Source organism: Pipistrellus kuhlii, unplaced genomic scaffold, assembly GCF_014108245.1.
Source record: "Pipistrellus kuhlii isolate mPipKuh1 unplaced genomic scaffold, mPipKuh1.p scaffold_m20_p_2, whole genome shotgun sequence".
Lineage (NCBI taxonomy): Eukaryota > Metazoa > Chordata > Mammalia > Chiroptera > Vespertilionidae > Pipistrellus > Pipistrellus kuhlii.
The window spans coordinates 48240377-48261289 of record NW_023425515.1 but is presented as its reverse complement, the minus strand read 5'-3'; the positions used below and the strand labels follow the sequence as shown (position 1 = coordinate 48261289).

Below are 20913 nucleotides of genomic sequence, written 5' to 3'. Positions count from 1 at the left end.
GGGGTTTATTTATCTTCTACAATATAATTGAAACTGTACCCTTGAGCAGAACCAAGCCTCCTGCTTGCTCTGTGGCCACAGCCATTTTTGTTGGGATTTATTTATCTTCTATAATTAAAACTTTGTAGCCTTGAGCAGAGGCCAAGGCAGGCCAGGGCTGCTGAAGGTTGGCTTCCTCCATCACTGTGGCAACTAAAGCCTCCTGTTCTCTCCAACTCAGTGGCTGCTGCCATTTTTGTTGGGATTTATCTATCTTCTACAATTGATACTTTGTAGCCTTTGAGGCCTGGGCCAGCCAGGGTGTGCAAAAAGCTTGGCTTCCTCCATTGCCAGGGAAACCCAAACCTCCTGCTCACTCTGAGGCTGCAGCCATCTTGATTGGGTTAATTTGCATACTCACTCCTGATTGGCTGGTGGGTGTGGCTTATTAGTGTAGCTGATGGATGGTTACTTTGCATATTACTTTTTTATTAGATGGGATTATTATTTCACAGAGGAAGGAAGAAGGGAAAGAGAGACAGAAAAATCAGTGATGAGAGTGAATCATTGATGGCTACTTCCTGCACACCCCCCACTGGAGGTCAAGCGCACAATCCAGGTCATGTGCCCTTAACTGGAAATGACCCAGGACTCTTCAGTCCTCAGGCCAATGCTCTATCCACTGAGCAAAACCAGCCAAGGCAAAATATTACTTTAGACTAATTAGTTTATACTAGTATGTTAATTATTGTAGAGATAAAACCTGAATTGAATTTACAGAATCAATTAATAAATATTATATAAATAATATTTTTAAAAAGAAGGAACACCAATACATAACAACAATAGGTCTGTTTTTCATGTTTATATTAAATAGAACACAGATAAAAAGAAACTACATTTTTATAATTATCTTGCTGGGTATAATAATTACTCCAAAAAGATTTAACCTATTAACCAGGGAATTCCCTTTTTAATGACGCAACCTATAACGGGCACGTACTCTTTCACTAGGACGTGTCAGTACGTCATGCCCGGAGGACGTAATTTAAGTTTTTTTTATTTATTTATACTTAATGAAAATAAATGAAATATATATATATTTTCATTTTACAAAAAAAATAGAAAATACCAACAAAAAAAATGGACACGTCGAATTAAAAAATTATAAATTTTACAAACAATGATAAAGATTACAAAAAACAGGCGAAACCAGTTTGGCTCAGTGGATAGAGCGTCGGCCTTCGGACCTAAAGGTCCCCGGTTCGATTCCGGTCAAGGGCATGTACCTTGGTTGCCAGCACATGCCCAGTGGGGGGTATGCAAGAGGCAACTGATCAATGTTTCTCTCTCATCTCATCGATATTTCTAACTCTCTATCCCTCCCCTTTCCTTCCTCTCTGTAAAAAATCAATAATATATATATATATTTTTTAAAAGATTACAAAAAATATATACCGTCCCTCTCGGGGTGCAACATATATTTCAAGGACGTATTCATATGTCCTACCCGTTCCTGATATTGTTTACATTTGACATATTTATAGGTCCCACTCAGTTAACAGGTTAAGAAAATATTAATCGTATAGACCCAAACTAGAAATTAAATTAAAAGATGTCTAAAAAGAAAGAAAATAAAAATAAGCTGATATTTCAATTCCAAGATGACAATCTAATAGCCAAGGTCAAATATTCTTATAGCCGAGACCAGTTTGGCTCAATGGATAGTGCGTCGGCTTGGGGACTGAAAGGTCCCGGGTTCGATTCCGGTCAAGGGCATGTACCTTGGTAGGGGGTGTGCAAGAGGCAGCTGATCGATGACTCTCTCTCATCAATGTTTCTAACTCTCTCTCTCTCCCTTCCTCTCTGTACAAAATCAATAAAATATATTTTAAAAATATATATTCTTATAAAAATATAAATATTTGTGCCGAAACTGGTTTGGCTCAGTGGATAGAGTGTCAGCCTGAGGACTGAAAGGTTCCAGGTTCCATTCCAGTCAAGGGCATGTATCTTGGTTGCGGGCACAGTCCCAGTAGGGGGTGTGCAGGAGGCAGCTGATCGATGTTTCTCTCTCATCAATGTTTCTAACTCTCTATCCCTCTCCCTTTCTCTCTGTAAAAAATCAATAAAATATATTTTAAATATATATATATATATATATATATATATATAAATAAATATTTGTGATTCAGAATGATTTTATTTTCATTGAAAAACAGTTCCCAACACTTCCTCTACCAATCAACTTTACATACATTTATTACATAGCAAATAGGTGAAGAGAGGTAATATGGAATGGTAATTAAGAAGAGCTGTGCCAAGACCGGTTTGGCTCAGCCAAGACTGGTTTGGCTCAATGGATAGAGCGTCGGCTTGGGGACTGAAGGGTCCCGGGTTCGATTCCGGTCAAGGGCATGGACCTTGGTTGCGGGCATAGCCCCAGTGGGGGGTGTGCAAGAGGCAGCTGATCGATGACTCTCTCTCATCGATGTTTCTAACTCTCTATCTCTCTTCCTTCCTCTTTGTACAAAATCAATAAAATATATTTAAAAAAAAAAAAGAAGAGCTATGAGTTAGTTCTAGACTTAGATTCAGACTCCATCACTTACAACTATGTGATCATGGATAAGTTACTTTCTACGGCTCCTCATCTGAAAAATGGGAATAGCCCTGGTTGGTGTGGCTCAAGTAGCTGGAATGGCATCTCTGAACTTAGTTTTGCTTAAATCCCAGCTTTCAACTATGATCAGGTTAATTGTAACTGCCAAATACATGACCTTCAGATAAGTGAAAGGTAACTATATATATGTATATGCATTGATTGGCCAGATTATGATCTCTGGAAGCATAATAATCTGGCAACTCAGTGTATATCCTATATAATAAAAGGACAAACAAGTAATATTATCCCCTCGACCAGGATTTCAACCAGCAGGGAGGCAAGTCAACTGCTCATTTCCCCTCCCCCTGGCCAGACTGGCCAGACCCCATCCATGCACAAATTCATACACCAGGCCTCTAATATATATATACTGAGTGGCTAGATTATGCGTTCAGAGATCATAATAATCTGGCCACGCAGTGTATGTAGACAACATCACATATGTATGTTTTATGTATCCATGCATGTACATGTGTTTGAGGTGGTTCAAAAAGATCTCACTGCCTGATTAGTGTGGCTCAGTGGTGGAGTATCAACTCATGAACCAGAAGAGCACAGTTCGATCCCCAGTGGGGAGCATGCAGGAAGCAGCCGATTCTCTCTCATCATTGTTGTTTCTATCTCTATCACACTTTCCCTTCCTTTCTAAAATCAATAAAAATATATATTTTTAGCCAAAACCAGTTTGGCTCAGTGGATAGAGCATCGGCCTGCGGACTGAAGGGTCCCAGGTACAATTACAGTTGGGGGAATGTACCTTGGTTGTGGGTACATCCCCAGTGGGGGGTGTGCAGGAGGCAGCGATCGATGTCTCTCATCCATATTTCTAACGCTCTGTCCCTCTACCTTCCTCTCTGTAAAAAAATCAATAAAATATATTTCTAAAAAAATTATATATATATATATATATATATACACACACACACACACACACACACACACACATACACAAACAAAACACACAAACAAAACCCAAAAAGGTCTTATTTCCTTAATAAAAGGAAGGACTTAAAACAAGAAATAGCACACAGTAAAATAAGGAATGCAGCAAGATATATGAGTTTCCAAATTCTCTCCATACATTTTACTTCTCATCTATTTCATTAAGTATGACTTTTCAAATTACTAATATTGTAATACTGTTACCTTTCAAAGAGTTTATAAAAGCAAAACCAAGGTTATACCATAAGGCTGGCCAAATACAATATATCTGGATATTTAAACAGCACCTACACTTAAGACTCAACACCTGTAAACAGTGTAGTCTATATGGGTAAAGAAATTTAGGAGTTTCATCAAGGTTACCAAAGTTATGGCCAGAATTGGGTTCAAGGACAAATAAGTAATAACTAGATACTAAACTAATAACTAAATCAATGACTAAAAAATTTAAAATTTTCCATTATATTAAGAGATGTCACCAAAACAATGGAGTTATTTTAAATCCATTTCTTTTCTTTTTTTAAAAAAATATATTTTATTGGTTTTTTACAGAGAGGAAAAGAGAGGGATAGAGTTAGAAACATCGATGAGAGAGAATCATCGATCAGCTGCCTCTTGCACACTCCCTACTGGGGATGTGGCCACAACCACGGTACATGCCCTTGACCGGAATCGAACCTGGGACCCTTCAGGCCGACGCTCTATCCACTGAGCCAAAAACGGTTTCGGCTTTAAATCTATTTCTAAACTAAAACTCTAGTACTCTTCCTGAGTACTACAAAGTAATAAATTATTGCCAAGAAATTTTTATCTTTTTTCATATAATCTGCCAAGAAAATATTTCGAAATTAGTCTGGCTAGTGTGACTCAGTGGTTAAGCATCAAACCATGAGTCGAGAGGTTACAGTTTCTCTCTCTTTGATGTTTATAACTCTCTATCCCTCTCCCTTCTCTAAAATCAATAAAAATATATATTTTTAAAATATATTATTTATAAATTAGAATCAATTATGACAAAATTAAGCAAATTTATATTATCTGTGCACAAAATAATTTTCTCGTCTAGTTTTATTATACTAAATTTCAAATAGCTATGCACCAATACATAATTTCTCTAGTTTCAAAATTACTGCAAAAACATTTTATTCTTGTTACTTAGACCTAGTAAACTTTTGCTAATATATTATCATCTGAATCGTTTATCAATTTATATATATTTTCCTTTTTTTGTGTTTTTTTTTTTTTTTTGGTGGTTTTTTGTTGTTGTTGTTGTTGTTAAACCTCACTGGAGGATATTTTTCCATTGATTTTTTGAAAGAATGAAAGGGAGGGGGAGAGACAGAGAGAAACATTGATGTGAGAGAGACACATTGATTGGTTGCCTCCCACACAGCTTTTACTGGAATCAAATGAGGAAACCTTTGATCCTGGGGCCGACACTATCCACTGAGACCAACTAGGACTAAATATTTTCCTACTTTCCTATTTAATTTACACAAAAGATGAAGACCTGGAAACTTACAAGAAACACTATTATATTACTTTTGGGGATAATACAGAGAATATAGTGGAGTTAGGGTGAACATCTTATCATCACTAGGCTCTTCAATTTTTAGATAACAATTTCATTCCCAAATACTAATTCTAATGACTAAATTTAAAAAGCTGCACAAAAACTAAATAAGCCTATTTCACTAACAAATGCGAATTCAAAATGACTCCTGTGCCTACTCAAAACTGGCCTCCGATTCTAGGCATGGTGCCTCTACCTTGGTTGCAGGCTCCTCCCCAGCTTGGGCCCTGGTCAGGATACGTGCAGGAGGCAATTAATCAATGTGTTTTTCTCACATCAATGTTTCTCTCTGTCTTTCCTCTCTTCCACTCTCTCTAAAAATCAATGGAAAAATATCCTCAGGTGAAGATTAAAAAAGAAACAACACAAAAAAAACTGACCCCATGTCCAAGGAGGAAGAAGTAGACCAAAGGCTCATCTTTTAGTTTATCAAGACTGGAAAACCCAAGTTCAATTCTTCAGAAACATCGTTCATACCTGATAAAGAGTGAGCAATTACCGGGGGCATCACTGCGAGTGGCAGTTGTAAGGATAGAGGGGGGAAAAAGATGCAAAGTATAATATGAGTATACTGTATAGAAAATCTACAACTGCATCTAAATTACTGCTTCAAAATGTTCTTTTCCTAATAGAATTAATTCATAAATATGTCCATTATAGTCTCACTAGTAACCAAAATAACACAAATCAAAATTAAATTAGTGTTTCCTTGAAAACCCTACCAATGATTTTAGATGCAAGACCTATTCCCAACAGTCACTCATTCGATATCAAGTACCCACTAAGTGCATGTTACTGTTCTGGCAACCATTAAAGGACACAGTAAATTATTTCATACAAATACTCTTACCTTCAGCTGAAACCCAGTTTCATTCACAATCTCCTTCCAGTTACCTTCCTAAAAATTAAAGTTAATTTTAGAAATCATTGCAAAATAAAACATAAGAAACATTTCAAATTGGAGAAAAGACCTATTGTTCTGTTGTTCTTTAAGGGGAAATGGGGGAAAGGGTTAAAAATAGTTATTTTCACTTCAAAATTAAACATTCAATCCAGATTCAAAAAAAAATTACCAAAAGATGAACCCAAGATTTTACAATCTGGGCTTGAAAAGAACTAAAGAGTAACCCTGATATCATTAAGTGATACCAAAAATCACTGTCTTTAGTATTTTTCAGTATAAAAATTCTAGCCAAAAGAATATAACCAATAATTCTAAAATTCAAAACAAACAAAAATGCATACAGATCAACAAAGCTGCTTCAAAAAATAACTTTAAGAATAAGCATTCTGGCCGAAACCGGTTTGGCTCAGTGGTGGAGCGTCAGTCTGCGGACTGAGGGGTCCCAGGTTCGATTCCCGTCAAGGGCATGTACATTGGTTGCGGGCACATCCCCAGTAGGGGGTGTGCAAGAGGCAGCTTGTCGATGTTTCTCTCTCATCAACGTTTAGCTCTCTCTCTCTCTCCCTTCCTCTCTGTAAAAAATCAATAAAATTGTTTAAAAAAAAGAAGGAAAAAAAAGAATAAGCATTCTGCCCTGGCCGAGTAGCTCAGTTGTTAGCGCATCATCCTAATACTCAAAGGTTTCAGGTTCAATTTTCAGTCAATGCACATAAAGAATCAATCAATGGCTGCATAGATGGGTGGAATAATAAATAGGTCGATGTTTCTCTCTTCCTCCTCTGCCTTCCTCCCTCCCTCCCTCTCTCAATCAGTAAATAAAATTTTTTAAAAAAATAAGCATTCCAACAATCTTACAAGGGTGATATAAATGTCTAATCACTATGTGATAATACTTTATGTTAACCGTAATTTAAAAAAAAATTTTTTAAGTTAAAAAAAAGAAAAAAAGAACAAGCATACACAATTTAAAAGTTAAGAATGTCAGGTCAAATTATTTTTTTAAAAATACTAGATAAAAGAAAATTACCTGTGTTAAAAACAAATAGAAGATTTTGTCTCTACAAAGGATGGGATGTGAAGCAACTCTCAAGAGGAAGTTTTCTAAACCAATTCGTCGCCTTTCCACAAAATCTGGGTCCATGTTGTCGGCAGAGAGTTTATGCCAAACAAATTCTGCCTAGGTAAACAAAATTATCATGAAGAATAGTCTCAATGTTAAATTCTTCTTAATGGTACTGCCATTTCACTTCTTACCCTTTTTTCTGGTAGAGGTGGCACAACAATATGTGGATAGTAAACTAAAAGATAGTTTCTCAACAACTCAAATTCACTATACCGCCTCCACAGCGAGTCTGTTAACACACTTGGACCATCAATATGTTCCACTGACCTGAAAAGAAATAGAATAAGACTGCTATTATTTTTTAAAAACACCAATTCATGCATACAACATCCTTTAAATTTTATAACTCCATTTACTGAATGTTTATGAACCAGTTACTAAGTAAAGAAATTTTCACGTATTATTTTACTTAATCCTTACAACGAACCTGTGAAACAGGAATTATTGTCCCCATTTTACAGATGAGGGAGCAGCTGCACAGTATGGACTCTTCATACAATCTTAACAATCTGTGGGTACAGCACTCAGACCCACCTGCTTCCAAAGCCCTCACTCCTAACCACTTTCCTTTTGTTATATCCTTCTGTTATAGAAAACAAATTGGACTCAAGAGAAATAATCATATTAGAACACTCTAAAAGTCTCAAAGTATTCAGTTAATATATACTTGATTTTACAATATATGTAGCAAAATTTGGCTTAGCTGTTGTTTCATTAAATAAAAGTATGTGTAACTGCACCTCTGCCACAATGAGAGAGAACATTCATGCTATAGACCAAGACACTGTAAAAATATAGTCAGCACTAACCAGTTGCTTAGTGCTTAGTAGGGGTGTCGAACTCAATCAGAGAAGGGGCCAAAATCTAAAATCCAGCCTAAATCGCGGGCCAAATGGTTTACTGAACAGTCATAAGCTGTCATTGTGATGGAAACGCAGCGGAGTGCAGTGATGACAGCGCGGTGCGGGCCACATTGCAAGGCCTGGCGGGACGGATTTGGCCCGTGGGCCTTGTGTTTGACACATGTGGGTTAGAGCCATCGGCCCACAGGCTGAAGGGTCCCAAGTTCAATTCCAGTCAAGGACATGTAACTAGGTTGCAGGCTCAATCCCTGGCCCTGGTCGGGGACTGTGGGGGAGGTAACCATCAATGTGTCTTTCTCAAATCAATGTTTTTCTCTCTCTGTCTCTCCCTTTCACTATCTCTAAAAATCAATGGGAAAATATCCACCAAGGAGGATTAACAAAACAATAAAATAAAAACAAGCATAGCCATTTTTAAAAAATTGATTTACGGTTATGAATAAACTGGATGTATCCAAGAAAATAATTTTTAATAAACTCTAAAAGGGTGGGTTCTGACCAGTGTGGCTCAGCAGTTGAACTCTGACCTATGAACCAGGCTTTCACGGTCTGATTCCTGGTCAGGGCACATGCCTGGGTTATGGGCTCAATCCCCAATGTGGGGAATGCAGGAGGCAACCAATCAATGATTCTCTCTCATCACTGCTATTTCTCTCTCTCTTCCTTCCTCTCTGAAATCAATAAAAATATATTTTAAAAATAATAATAAATAAATGGGTGGGAAAGAAGGAATATAAAAATTCATCTCTAGCCGAAACTGGTTTGGCTCAGTGAATAGAGCATTGGTCTGCAGACTGAAAGGTCCCAGGATCGATTCCGGTCAAGGGCATGTACCTTGGTTTAAGGCATATCCCCAGAAGGAGGTGTGCAAAAGGCATCTGATCGATGATTCCCCTCTTCGATGTTTCTAACTTTCTATCCCTCTCTCTTTCTCTCTGTAAAAAATCAATAATATATATATATATATATATTTTTTTTTTAATTCATCTCTAGTTCCACCTTTAATATAAAAAGCTGCAGGTAATGCAGGTTTATCCATATAAATGCTCAACTGATAGCTTGGGGAAGTTAGGGTTAAATCATATAAAAGATAACTGAAAATATTTTGACTAGCATAATCACTGTTAGAAAGTATCAGTGTTCTAAACATTATCAGGCCTTAGCTGGATTGTTCAATGGTTAGCATTGGCCCACAGACTCAAGGGTTGCAGGTTCAATTCCCGCCAAGGACACATACCTAGGTTGCAGGCTTGATCCCCAGGCCCCCCCATCAATGTTTTTCTCTGTGTCTCTCCCTTCCACTCTCTATGCGGAAACCGGTTTGGCTCAATGGATAGAGCGTCGGCCTGGGGACTGAAAAAGTCCCAGGTTCGATTCCGGTCAAGGGCATGTACCTTGGTTGCGGGCACATTCTCAGTAGGGGGTGTGCAAGGGGCAGCTGATCGATGATTCTCTCTCATCAATGTTTCTAACTCTCTATCCTCTTTCTTCCTCTCTGTAAAAAATCAATAAAATATATATTTTTTAAAATAAAAAAATAAAAATATCAATGGGCAGGTTGGTAGGGAGGCAATGGAGAGATAAGGGCACATATGTAATACCTGAGTCAATAAATAAATTGTCAAAAGAAATCAATGGAAAAATCATCCTTGGGTGAGGATTAACAAAAAAACAAACAAAAAAAATTCATTATGAGGACCTTCCTATTTTATAATTATTTGCATGACAATAACATGCATAGAACCACAATGTGCACTTGTACATTAGGGCATAAAGGCACAGAAACTAAATCAGTCTTGGAATAAAGCAAAATCCTAAGAAAGTATACTACTCCATACTCAGCATAAAAGATATTTAGTGGTTTTATTATTTACAAATTATTTGCCACTAAGTTTATTCATTGCATATTAATAAAAAGGAAACAAATTATAAAATTCAAAATGTAGAAATGGCTCCCATAGCAAAAATATAGGATCATTAAATCATAATTCACTTTAAAGAGCTGACCTAACCATTATCTGAGATTAATATTATTCCAATTCAGATTCTCAACTTCAGTTGAAAAAATATCTAGAATATCAAGTTTCAAATTATTCAAAATCATTACCAATAAAACCCACATCTTGCTAATAGATAAATACAGCCTATAAGCAATACACATACAAGGCTGCTAGAAGAACTGCTAAGTGTTTTGTTTTTTTTTAAAAAAGGGCACCTACAATATGTCTCTCTCAAATTGATGTCTTTTTCTCGCTGTTTCTCTCCCATTCCACGCTCTCTAAAAATAAATAAAAAAATACCCTGCAATCAGAATTAACAAAACAGTAAAATAAAAGCATGGCCATTTTTTAAAAAATCAATTCACGGTTTTGAATAAACTAGATATATCCAAGGAAAAAATTTAAATTAACTCTAAACGGGCAAGGTCTAGTCATTGGAAATTGACTAAAAACATAGAAAACATTTTCATTGGGCCACAAAACTACCCCCATTTATTCAATCATTTAACAAGTATTTAATAGCACATAATTAGTTTTACATGCAACATGTAATATAACACTCCCAATAAAGCGGAGAGCATCATTAGCCCCGTTTTACAAGTTATGGGAAGAATTAAGTGATAGCATATTGCCTCCCAAGCCACAGAGGCATTCTTACCTATTCTAAAAGAGGCATATTCTTATCTAACTTCAAAGGGTTCATATTCAAAGCACAAGAAAACACATGTCTGAAGAAATTAAAAACCAGTGACTTTAACCTTATTCGGTCTTAGCCTACTAAAGTGTAATTTATTGGCAACTGTTAAATGGACTTCCTATTTGTATCCAAAGAGCCTTGATAGGTAAGCCATAAGATAGGAATCAACTTTTCCTTAATAGAAAGGCTAAATGATATTCATATTAAGACTATCTGCATAACACTGAATTATGGAAAGAACACCAAATGATTAAATTAAGAAACACTTACTTCTGAAGTATGATTTTCTTTAAGTGGCTAATTTAACTAAACAACACAGAGACACTCTCATGGGGGACCATGTGGTTTGTTGGTTTTATTTATTTATTTTTTTAATATATTTTATTGATTTTTTTACAGAGAGGAAGGGAGAGAGATAGAGAATTAGAAACACCAATGAGAGAGAAACATCGATCAGCTGCCTCCTGCACATACACACACACACACCCCCCGCCACTGGGGATGTACCCGCAACCAAGGTACATGCCCTTGACCAAAATTGAACCTGGGATCTTTCTGTCCGCAGGCCGACGCTCTATCCACTGAGCCAAACCGGTTAGGGCTTACATTTCATTTTAGTAGACTCACAGATCTAGAGAAAGCCTTGGAATGTTATAGGGTTCAGCCTTAAGATGAGTTTTGTGACTTTTGGTAAAGCATAAGAAAATGGGGAGTTTAAAACTTTATTCTTAAAAATGTATTCATATTAAAACATGGTTACTATAAGTCTTTAAAACTAGGTCTGATAGTTTTATCATTTTCTTTTACTCCTTATCAAAAAGATCTCTCATATCAGTTTTGCTTCTTATGGGGTTTTTTGTTTTGTTTTGTTTTTGCTTTTTTAAATAACTTTTTTTTTCATTTGTTTGTTTTGTTAATCCTCATCTGAGGATATTTTTCTATTGATTTTTAGAGAGTGGACGGGAGAGGAAGAGACAGAGAGAAACATCAATGTGAGAGACACAATGACTGGTTGCCTTTCCTATGCACCCTGACCAGGGCCAGGAATCGGGCCTGCAACCAAGGTACCTGTCCTTGACGGATTCCAACCCCCTTCAGTCGGAGGACCAACACTTTATCCACTGAGCCAAACTGGCTAGGGCTCTCATATCTGTTTTAACTGAAAATATTTCTGCTCAGCCCTAACCAGTTTGACTCAGTGGATAGAGCGTTGGCCTGTGGACAGAAGGGTCCCAGGTTCGATTCTGGTCAAGGGCATGTACGATGGTTGCGGGCACATCCCCAGTAGGGGTGTGCAGGAGGTAGCTAATCAATGTTTTTCATTAATGTTTCTAACTATCCTTCTCCCTTTCTCTCTGTAAAAAATTAAAGTACATATTTTTTAAAAATTTCTGCTCAGTCTGCAGAAAGAAAAGAACTAGTCAGTATAGTCTTTTTTCATTTTTAATATATTTTTATTGATTTCAGAGAAGAAGGGAGAGGGAGAGATAGAAACATCAATGATGAGAGAGAATCAATGACCAGCTGCCTCCTGCACATCCCTCATTGGGGATTGAACCCATTACCCAGGCATGTGCAGTGACCTCCTGGTTCATAAGTTAACACTCAACTACTGAGGCACACTTGCTGGGCTACTCAGTAGTCTTTATATAAACTGTGTATAATAGGCAAAATAGAGTCTTCCCCTGCTTTTCTCTAGATAAAGCCACCTAGTAACTTTTCCTTATGATTTAAAAGAACTTTCCTGCCCTAGCCTGTTTGGCTCAGTGGATAGAGCCTCAGCCTGCGGACGGAAAGTTCCAGGGTTTGATTCTGGTCAAGGGCACGTACTCAGTTGCAGGCTCCTCTGGCCCAGGCCCTGGTCAGAGTACGTGCAGGAGGCAACCAACTGATGTGTCTCACTTAAATCCATGTTTCTCTCTGTCTTTCCCACTCTCCCACTCTCTCTAAAAATCAATGGGAAAATATCCTTGGGTAAATAAATAAAAGGACTTTTCTGGTGAGTTTTTATTTCTTACTCCATGATTTACTTTGCCTTTTCCATTTTACCCAAAGTCTAAAGCTTCAGTCTCAACGCTTTTTCTGTTAATTTCTCTGAAACTCCCAACTCTCCTAAAATGACTCAGATTGTTTTCTCTTCTCCAGACTTTAACATCTCCACCTACCTAAGCCCACTTAAAATACCCCTGAGAACCTGATACCTTTTCCCAAAATTGCACTGGGATTGTATAAAGACCTCCATGAAATCATGTGTCAATACCCCACATACCAAAAGTATTTCACTAGTCTTTCCTGCTCCCCAAAAACAAGTATTATACATTAGAATGCAGTTACCAAGAATGCAAGCACTCACCTGTTTACCTGGTAAAAAGGTAAATACACAAAAACAATCCCTAAAAAGACAATGTCCTGTAAACAATTCCATCAAACACAGAATTTACATCAATAGCTACCAAAGCTTTTCTATCTAAACCTCGGCCTTTCTCATCACCCACCTTGTTTCAACGAGGTATGCAGTGTATGTTTCTTGCATGTTCATGGCATTTCTTCCAGTTCGCTTTTCTGCTTCTGAAACACTAATTTCTATCTTCTTCAAACAAAAATTATTTTCTGTCATCTGGACAAAAACAAATGGAAGAACAACAACAAAAAACTTTTAAGATGGTATTGGGGAAAAACCCCCAGCTATTATAATAAAACCCATTATTGGTATGTATTTCAAACTAGTTTCTTGTATTTCTTAAGTTAATGACAGCAGCAAATGATATATCTTTCTATCTCTACCCGTCGACTACAGCATACTAAATTTTTCCAGAAGCTATTTTAACAAGTATCATACATTTAAGTATTAAAACATCCTATATAATAATAAAAAGCTAATGTGTAAATCAATCGAATGGCAGAACCCGTCGCTATGACTCACACTGACTACCAGGGGGCAGACGCTCAATGCAGGAGCTGCCCCCCTGGTGGTCAGTGCACTCCCACAGTGGGAGCACCGCTCAGCCAGAAGCCAGGCTCACAGCTAGCAAGCCCAGCGGCAGTGGCAGGAGCCTTCCCACCTCCACGGCAGCACTAAGGGTGTCCAACTGCCAGCTTAGGCCTGCACCCCATGGGGAGCAGGCCTAAGCCATCAGTCGGATATCCCCCAAGGGCTCCCAGACTGCGAGAGGGCACAGGCCAGGCTGAGGGACCCCCCCACTCAAGTGCACAAATTTCGTGCACCAGGCCTCAGTAGAAAGGTAATGGGAGAAAGAACAATAAAATGTAGATATTTCATAGAAGTAACCAAGAACAAGTCTATATAGAAATGCATAAGAAAAAAAAATCTAAAAATGCACTGTACAAAGATGAATGATCCTCAATAGTGATACCTAATTTTTTATTTTATCAAACTCAAATCTCTCTCAAAAATAAAATACTATATACTGTATATGCCAAAAGGCAAGATTTTCAGCAGGCAATTTCACTTAAAAATTATAAAGGCAGGAGTTATTTTATATTCAACTTTAAATTTGCCTAACTGCCCTAGCCAGTTTTGCTCAGTGGATAGAGAATCAGCTTAAAGACTGAAGAGTTCTGGGTTCGATCCTGGTCAAGGGCACATATCTTGGTTGCAGGCTTAATCCCCAGCCCTGGCCCTGGTCCTGGCCATGGTTCTGATCAGGGACCATGTGAAAGGCAACCAATCGGTCGATATGTTTCTCTCTCACATAGATGTTTCTCTTCCTGTCTCTTCCCTCCTTCTCACTCATTAAAAATCAATGAAAAAATATCCTCAGGTAAGGATTAATCAAAACAAAACATTCCTTTTAATGAAAAAAATGTGTAAAATTATTAGAGGGCATAGCATGAAGTAATGGTTAAGTAGTCTCATGAATCAATACTTAATGTATGAAAGTGTATGCTGATTATGTTGTAAAAATGTATTTTGTAGTATGAGTCACCTTCAGAAATAGCTGAGCGCTGCTGAGGTAGAGAAATGAGAAAAACATTCCTGAGTATGACTTAAACACTTGCTGTTAAACTGGTAAACTTTGTAACTATGCCTATACATTCTCTTTTCCTTTTTTATGTTATCCTCACCCACAAATAACCTCAAACCTACAGTTCTGGTCTACTCCACTCAGTTCTCTGCTGCCAGGTCAGTGAAGATGCTAATTGTGTATAGGAATTTTAAAAAATATATATATTTTATTGATTTTTTACAGAGAGGAAGGGAGAGAGATAGAGAGCTAGAAACGTCGATGAGAGAGAAACACCGACCAGCTGCCTCTTGCACACCCCCTACAGGGGATGTGCCGGCAACCCAGGTACATGCCCTTGACCGGAATCGAACCTGGGACCTTTCAGTCCGCAGACCAATGCTCTACCATTGAGCCAAACCAGTTTCGGCAGGAATTTTTTTAAGTACCAGTTGCTCAAGCTCTCTTTGCCCCCACCAGCACTCCCTGGCCTAGAGTGCTCTCCCTAAAAAATAAAAAAATAAATCACTTAGGCAGTGGCTCGCCTCTGGGCAAATACTGTTAACTACCAATTCAATGGAATCTTCCAGCCTAAAATAGAAGTATTCTTACTTCCATTCCCTTGTTATTTCTCTCTTCTGCCAGGACTAATTACTACTTTCTTGGAAACTGGATCCCTCTCTTATAGTTCCATTTTCTATATCTCTTTAAATAGTACTGACAATACTTTAAAAAAAGAATGTGTTCTTCCTTACATGGAAAAAGTACAAAAGGAATAGAAAGGAGACTTCTAATTAAACAATTGAAAACAAGAGGATTGAACACTTACAGAAAGAAAAACAGAGACTATAGAATATGAGTTTACAGCAGAATTTGGAATCTTGACTAGTGATATTTAAAACCAGAAGAAACTTGTGAGTCTTAGGCAGTGCTTGTTTCCACTACCCTTAGGTGCAGAGAAATTCGCACAAATTACTCTCTGTCCAAAATTTGCAGTTAAAATTAAGGCTCATGAGGTGAGCTTTTTGCCATCTCTGCCCACACTCTGCATAAATATTTTTGTGGTAAAAGACTGCTTGATAAATCAATATACCATTTACACATTTCTCTTTGTTTTAAAATTTAAACTTAATCTTAACTAACTAAAAAATTTAAAATATAGTATTGGAGCAATTTATAAACTTATAACTTTTTTTTATTCCATGGCTTAATGGTCAGACTAATTTCAAAGCCAGGAGACCTAGTCTCAAGTCCCAGCCATGCCACTGACTGACTACTTAGTGACCTTGGTCAAATCACTTATCTCTGAGCCTCGGCTTCATGTTTATCTGCCTTTTGAGTGTAATCTTCAAAATTATGTAAAGAATGGAGGCTCACTGTGAATACACACAAACAAATATAACTTAACTTTCTGCCCAGACCACATTCCTATGGATAACAGAAGTACCACAGCTATAGCAATGCTTCTCAAGTAGGGAGGAACTAGGGTGGAAAAGGAGACAGAAAGGGGGAAAAGGAGTATATGACTCTGTAAGGAGGGTTTGGTAGTTCTGGGGGAGGAGGGAACAGTGTACAAAGTACATATAAATATATGTGTGTTTAAACTACTGCTATTTCTAAAATGCCTGTCCAAATGGCTTGCATCTACAAATGAACTACATTGGGGAGTGTTGTTTCCAGAAACCCTCTATGTTTGGTCACTTACAGATGGTCTCTGGGAACACATATTTACAAACATTTCCCTAAAATGTCAAATAATACAATATAACTACAACTTCTACTGTATGATGGCATCTTTGGGTTTTCAAATATCTTAAACTGAACATACACAAGTTCTTTTGGTGAATTTTTTTTAATACGTAAGTTTTTTTAAATGAGATTTTTAGAATCACCCTTAAATTAACATAAATGGATTTTACACTCTAGTTGCAACTTCATACTCGTTAAGTCTCTAAAAGCTTTTGCACACACATAAAAAGAATCACCCAGCCCTCACTGGTTTGGCTCAGTGGATAGAGCATTGGCCTGCGGACGCAAGGGTCCCAGGTTCGATTCCGGTCAAGGGCAAGTACTTGGGTTTTGGGCACATCCCCAGTAAGGAATGTGCAAGAAGCAGCTGATCAATGTTTCTCTCTTATTGATGTTTCCAACTCTCTATACCTCTCTCTTCCTCTCTGTAAAAAAATCAATAAAATATATATATTTTTAAAAAAGAATCACCCAAATTTTTATCACCATAACCAAAATTAAATTCATAATGTAGCTATCAAAAGACATGATTCTTGCCGAAACCAGTTTGGCTCAGTGGATAGAGCATCTGCCTGCGGACTGAAAGGTCCCAGGTTAGATTCCGGTCAAGGTATATATCGATACCTTGGTTGTGGGCACATCCCCAGTGGGGAATATCTCTCTCTCATCGATGTTTCTAACTCTCTATCCCTTTCTCGTTTCCTCTCTGTGAAAAATCAATAAAAAAAATATATTTTTTTAAAAAGACCCAATTCTTAAAAAAAAAAAAAGAAGAAGAAGAAGACATGATTCTTAACTCCCGACAAAACCTAAGATTGCTTTAACACATATCCCACAAGATTGGCAAATATTTTCAAGTCTGAAAATATTAAGTATTGATAAGGATAGAGTATCAGGCACTGTTGATGGGAGTATAAACTGGTACTATATATTCCCTCTGGAAAACAATTTGGCACTACCTACTAGAGTTGAACATGCAAAACTACCTTATAATCCTGCAAGTCCACTCATAAATTTACATTAGATTCTAAAACATTTGGACCAAGAGATATATACAAGGTGTCCCCAGAAAATGTGCACACACATTGAATAATTATTAATTCCAATGGTGCTGGGGAGGGGCACGCATCAGCCTAGCCCTCACCCTCTCCAATCTGGGACCCCTCAGGGGATCGGGCCTAAACCAGCAATGGACATACCTCTCACAATCCTGGACCACTAGCTCCTAAGCGCTGACCTGCCTAATCGCCCACAACTGCCCCCTCCCTGCTGGCCTGGTCACTAACTGCCTCCCCTGCTGGTCTAGTCACACCTTACTGCCCTCCTTGCTGGCCTGGTTGCCCCCAACTGCCCTCCTCTGCTGGCCTGGTCACCCCTAACTGCTCCCCCAGTGCCAGCCTAATTGCCCCCAACTGGCTCCCCCTGACGACATGGTCACCCCAAACTGCACCCCCCTACCACTGGCCTGATAGCCCCTAACTGCCCGCCCCCCACTGCTGGCCTGGTCACCCCTAACTTTCCCCCACTGCCGGCCAGGTCATCCTCAACTGCCCCCTCCCTGCCAGCCTGGTCACTCTTAACTGCCCCCCCCCACCAACCTGGTCACCCCTTACTGTTCCCCCACCCACCCCCTACCCACCCCACCCCACCCCCCCCCCCCCCCCCCCCCCCCCGTTGGCCTGGTCGCCCCCCTCTGCTGGCTTGGTCTCCCCGTGCAGCCTGCTTGCTCAGTCATTTGGTTGTCCCTCACTAACACCCCTGCCAGCCTGGTCGTATGCAGCCATCTTGTGAGGGTGTGATGGTCAATTTGTATATTACCTCTTTATTATACAGGAGGCTAGGAAGAAGTTCGTGGTAGTGGTAATTTTTTTAGAAAGCAAGAATCTTTTAACAACCCCAAGAAAAGAGAAATCAACTGGAGAGTATCTATGAAATGGCACACTATAAAGCCATGAATACAGACATGCTAACTCATATTTTGGATAAATCCTAAAACCATAATACTGACGAGAGAAAGAAAATCATAGTAAAATTATTCCACTTATGTAAATTTCAAAATTAAATGAAATTAAAATATTGTTTAGGGACACATATGGTAAGGTTAAGAGAAGCAAGAGAACTGTTACTAGACAATTCAAAATACTGGTTACCTCTGTAGTGTAAGGCGTGGACATAACCCAGAATATACAGGCTTCAAAGAACTGATCATTATTTTGTGGGAACCTTCTCTGCATTACTTGTACACCTCACCATAATTTTTTTTTTTTTTAAGAGGCACAACAGAAAAATTAAGTCACATAGTTGCATAAAAAGCAAATGACATAAGCCCTGGCTGGGTGTCCCCATATGCCATGATTGCAGTCCTGGTCAGGACACATACAAGAACCAACCAAGGAAGAAGTGCCCTGGCCAGTATCTCCCAGTGGTTAGAGCACAGGCCCTCACATCAAAAGGTCTGGGTTGGATTGCGGAAAAGGGCACTTACCTGGGTTGCAGGTTTGCTCCCCACCCCCACCCCTGTAGGGGGCGTGTGCCAAAGGCAACCAGTCAATATCTCTCTCACATGAATGTTTCTCTTTCTCTTCCTCTTCTTCCCTGCCCACCCTCCCTTTCACTCTCTGAAAAGCAATGGAAAAAATATCAAGTGAGAATTAAAATAAATAAATCAGTGAGACAAATCAATCTCTCTCTCTTCCTTCTTATCTACACTCAATAAATAAAAACTAAAGAAAAAAAGCAATCATCTGAGAATCCACTTAGGCACCACGGGAAGTGCACACACTTCTCGCTCACATTTCAGATGCTGACCTCTCCACAAATAATTCTCTAATTTAGGGAAAAGGTCTATGGAAAACTTAAAATTCACCCCAAAAGTCTTCATCCTACTCTATTATTTTGTGGGAACCTTCTCTGCATTACTTGTCCACCTCACCATAATTTTTTTTTAAGAGACATGTCCCCGCGTAGGCAAAACCTTCAACTCCTGTGTTGTAGTTCCTGGCTATCTGACCTCCAAACTTAAAAGTTGAGAGTCTTCCTAGTTACAGTCAACAATTTTAACTTTTCTTCATCCGTCCTAAGGCAGTTTTCATATTAGCACTAACACCAGGTTCCAGAAAGAAAGGGGGGGAAGCAGAATGGATGAGCAATACTACGCACCCCGGGCAGGGTGGCCCGATGACCGGACCGCGTTTCTGAGACGCGTCTTTTTTTAACCTGGTTTACCCATCACGCATTCTGAGTGAAAACCCTTTGGACCAAAAACTGTTACAAATATAGGGAATGATGCGTTTCGTGTTCCTTTTTTTCCCCTCGAGCAAATGAAAATCCCCAAGCACATCGAGACCTCTATGACAAGTCTGCCCTGGGAAATACAGCACTGGTCCACGAGTGCAAGTACTGCCAAATGAGCTTAAAATGCTTTTTTTTTTTTTTTTAACTTGGTCCTTTTCTTCACTCTCACACCTTCTTCAATGTCCTCATCGTGGCGACGAGCCACCCACCTTCACTGCCTCCGCCTGGCTCCTGGAGCGGGGCCCCCACTCCCTTCCTCCCCGAACTCCCTGCCCACGCCCACGGCGCCTCCTCCGCGAGGCCGGCTCCTCTGCAAACCCGGCCGGGCAGGCCCCCCGCCGGCCGGACAGCCCCCCGCCTTCCTCTCAGACCCAAACTCCGGGCCCCCGGACCCCGAGGGCCGCGTCTGCCGCAGTCCGGCCCGGCCCGAGCCCGGACCCCAGGCCCGCGGAACCGCCCCTATGGCAACCCGCGCTCCCCTCGCCGCCCCCGACCCAGGATCCCTTTTCCCACCGAGCCTCCCCCCTCCCCAGCACCTGTGGCTCAGCTTTTCCACCGCGTTTCCCGGTCACTATCTGCCCGCCCCCGCCGGCCTCGCCCCGCCCGCCCGGCCCGCTAGGCCCCGACACAGGCCGGGCAGCCTCCGCCGCCGCCCCTTCTCACCGTGCGGTCCCCGGGGCCCTCCTCATCCGGGGCCCCCTCCGCTTCCTCACCGACCGCCGCCTCCGGCCCAGCGTCCGGGTGGCCCAGAGGCTCGAGGGGCGCCGGCTGCAGCGGCCGTTCCAGGTCCGGGGCTGCCTGCTCCATGGCTGCAGCTTCGCGCGGCGGGCCCACTGTGCGCCTGCGCCGCCGCCGCCGCCGCGCCCGGCACGCCCCGCCCCTCCGCTGGTGGCCACGCCCCCGGGTCCCGTCCCCTCTGTTCGTGGCCACGCCTCCTGGTTCCGCCCCCTCTGTTTGTGGCCACGCCCCCAGGCCCCGTCCCGCCCCGATCGGCTTGTGGGGGCGGAGATCCGCTGGAGTCGGGGCTGGAGCAGGTGTGGGAAGGCGCGCCTCCAGAGGAAGTGGGGAGACCCAGCAAGCCAGGGAAACTGAAGGAGGGAGAAAAATGGAGAAATGCAAGGGGAAGGGAAAGATCAGAGTGGGTATTGGACCCTTCAGG

General features: G+C 40.2%; 1 protein-coding gene across 3 annotated transcripts in view; it reads right to left on the bottom strand.

Moving 5' to 3' along the window:
* Window positions 1–20606, bottom strand: part of SNX4 (sorting nexin 4) — a 64463-nt gene extending 43857 nt beyond the window's left edge. Inside the window, exons 1-5 of one of the 3 annotated variants that reach the window (XM_036447104.2) lie at window positions 20418–20606; window positions 13242–13363; window positions 7318–7453; window positions 7091–7240; window positions 6010–6057 (exon numbers count right to left, since the gene is read on the bottom strand). In XM_036447104.2, coding sequence (XP_036302997.1) covers window positions 6010–6057; window positions 7091–7240; window positions 7318–7453; window positions 13242–13363; window positions 20418–20561 — 600 coding nt within the window. In that variant the 5' untranslated portion in view covers window positions 20562–20606. The remainder of the gene's footprint in view (window positions 1–6009; window positions 6058–7090; window positions 7241–7317; window positions 7454–13241; window positions 13364–20417) is intronic. The other 2 variants (XM_036447103.2, XM_036447102.2) reach the window with 2 other exon arrangements.
* Window positions 20607–20913: the final 307 nt, after the last annotated feature.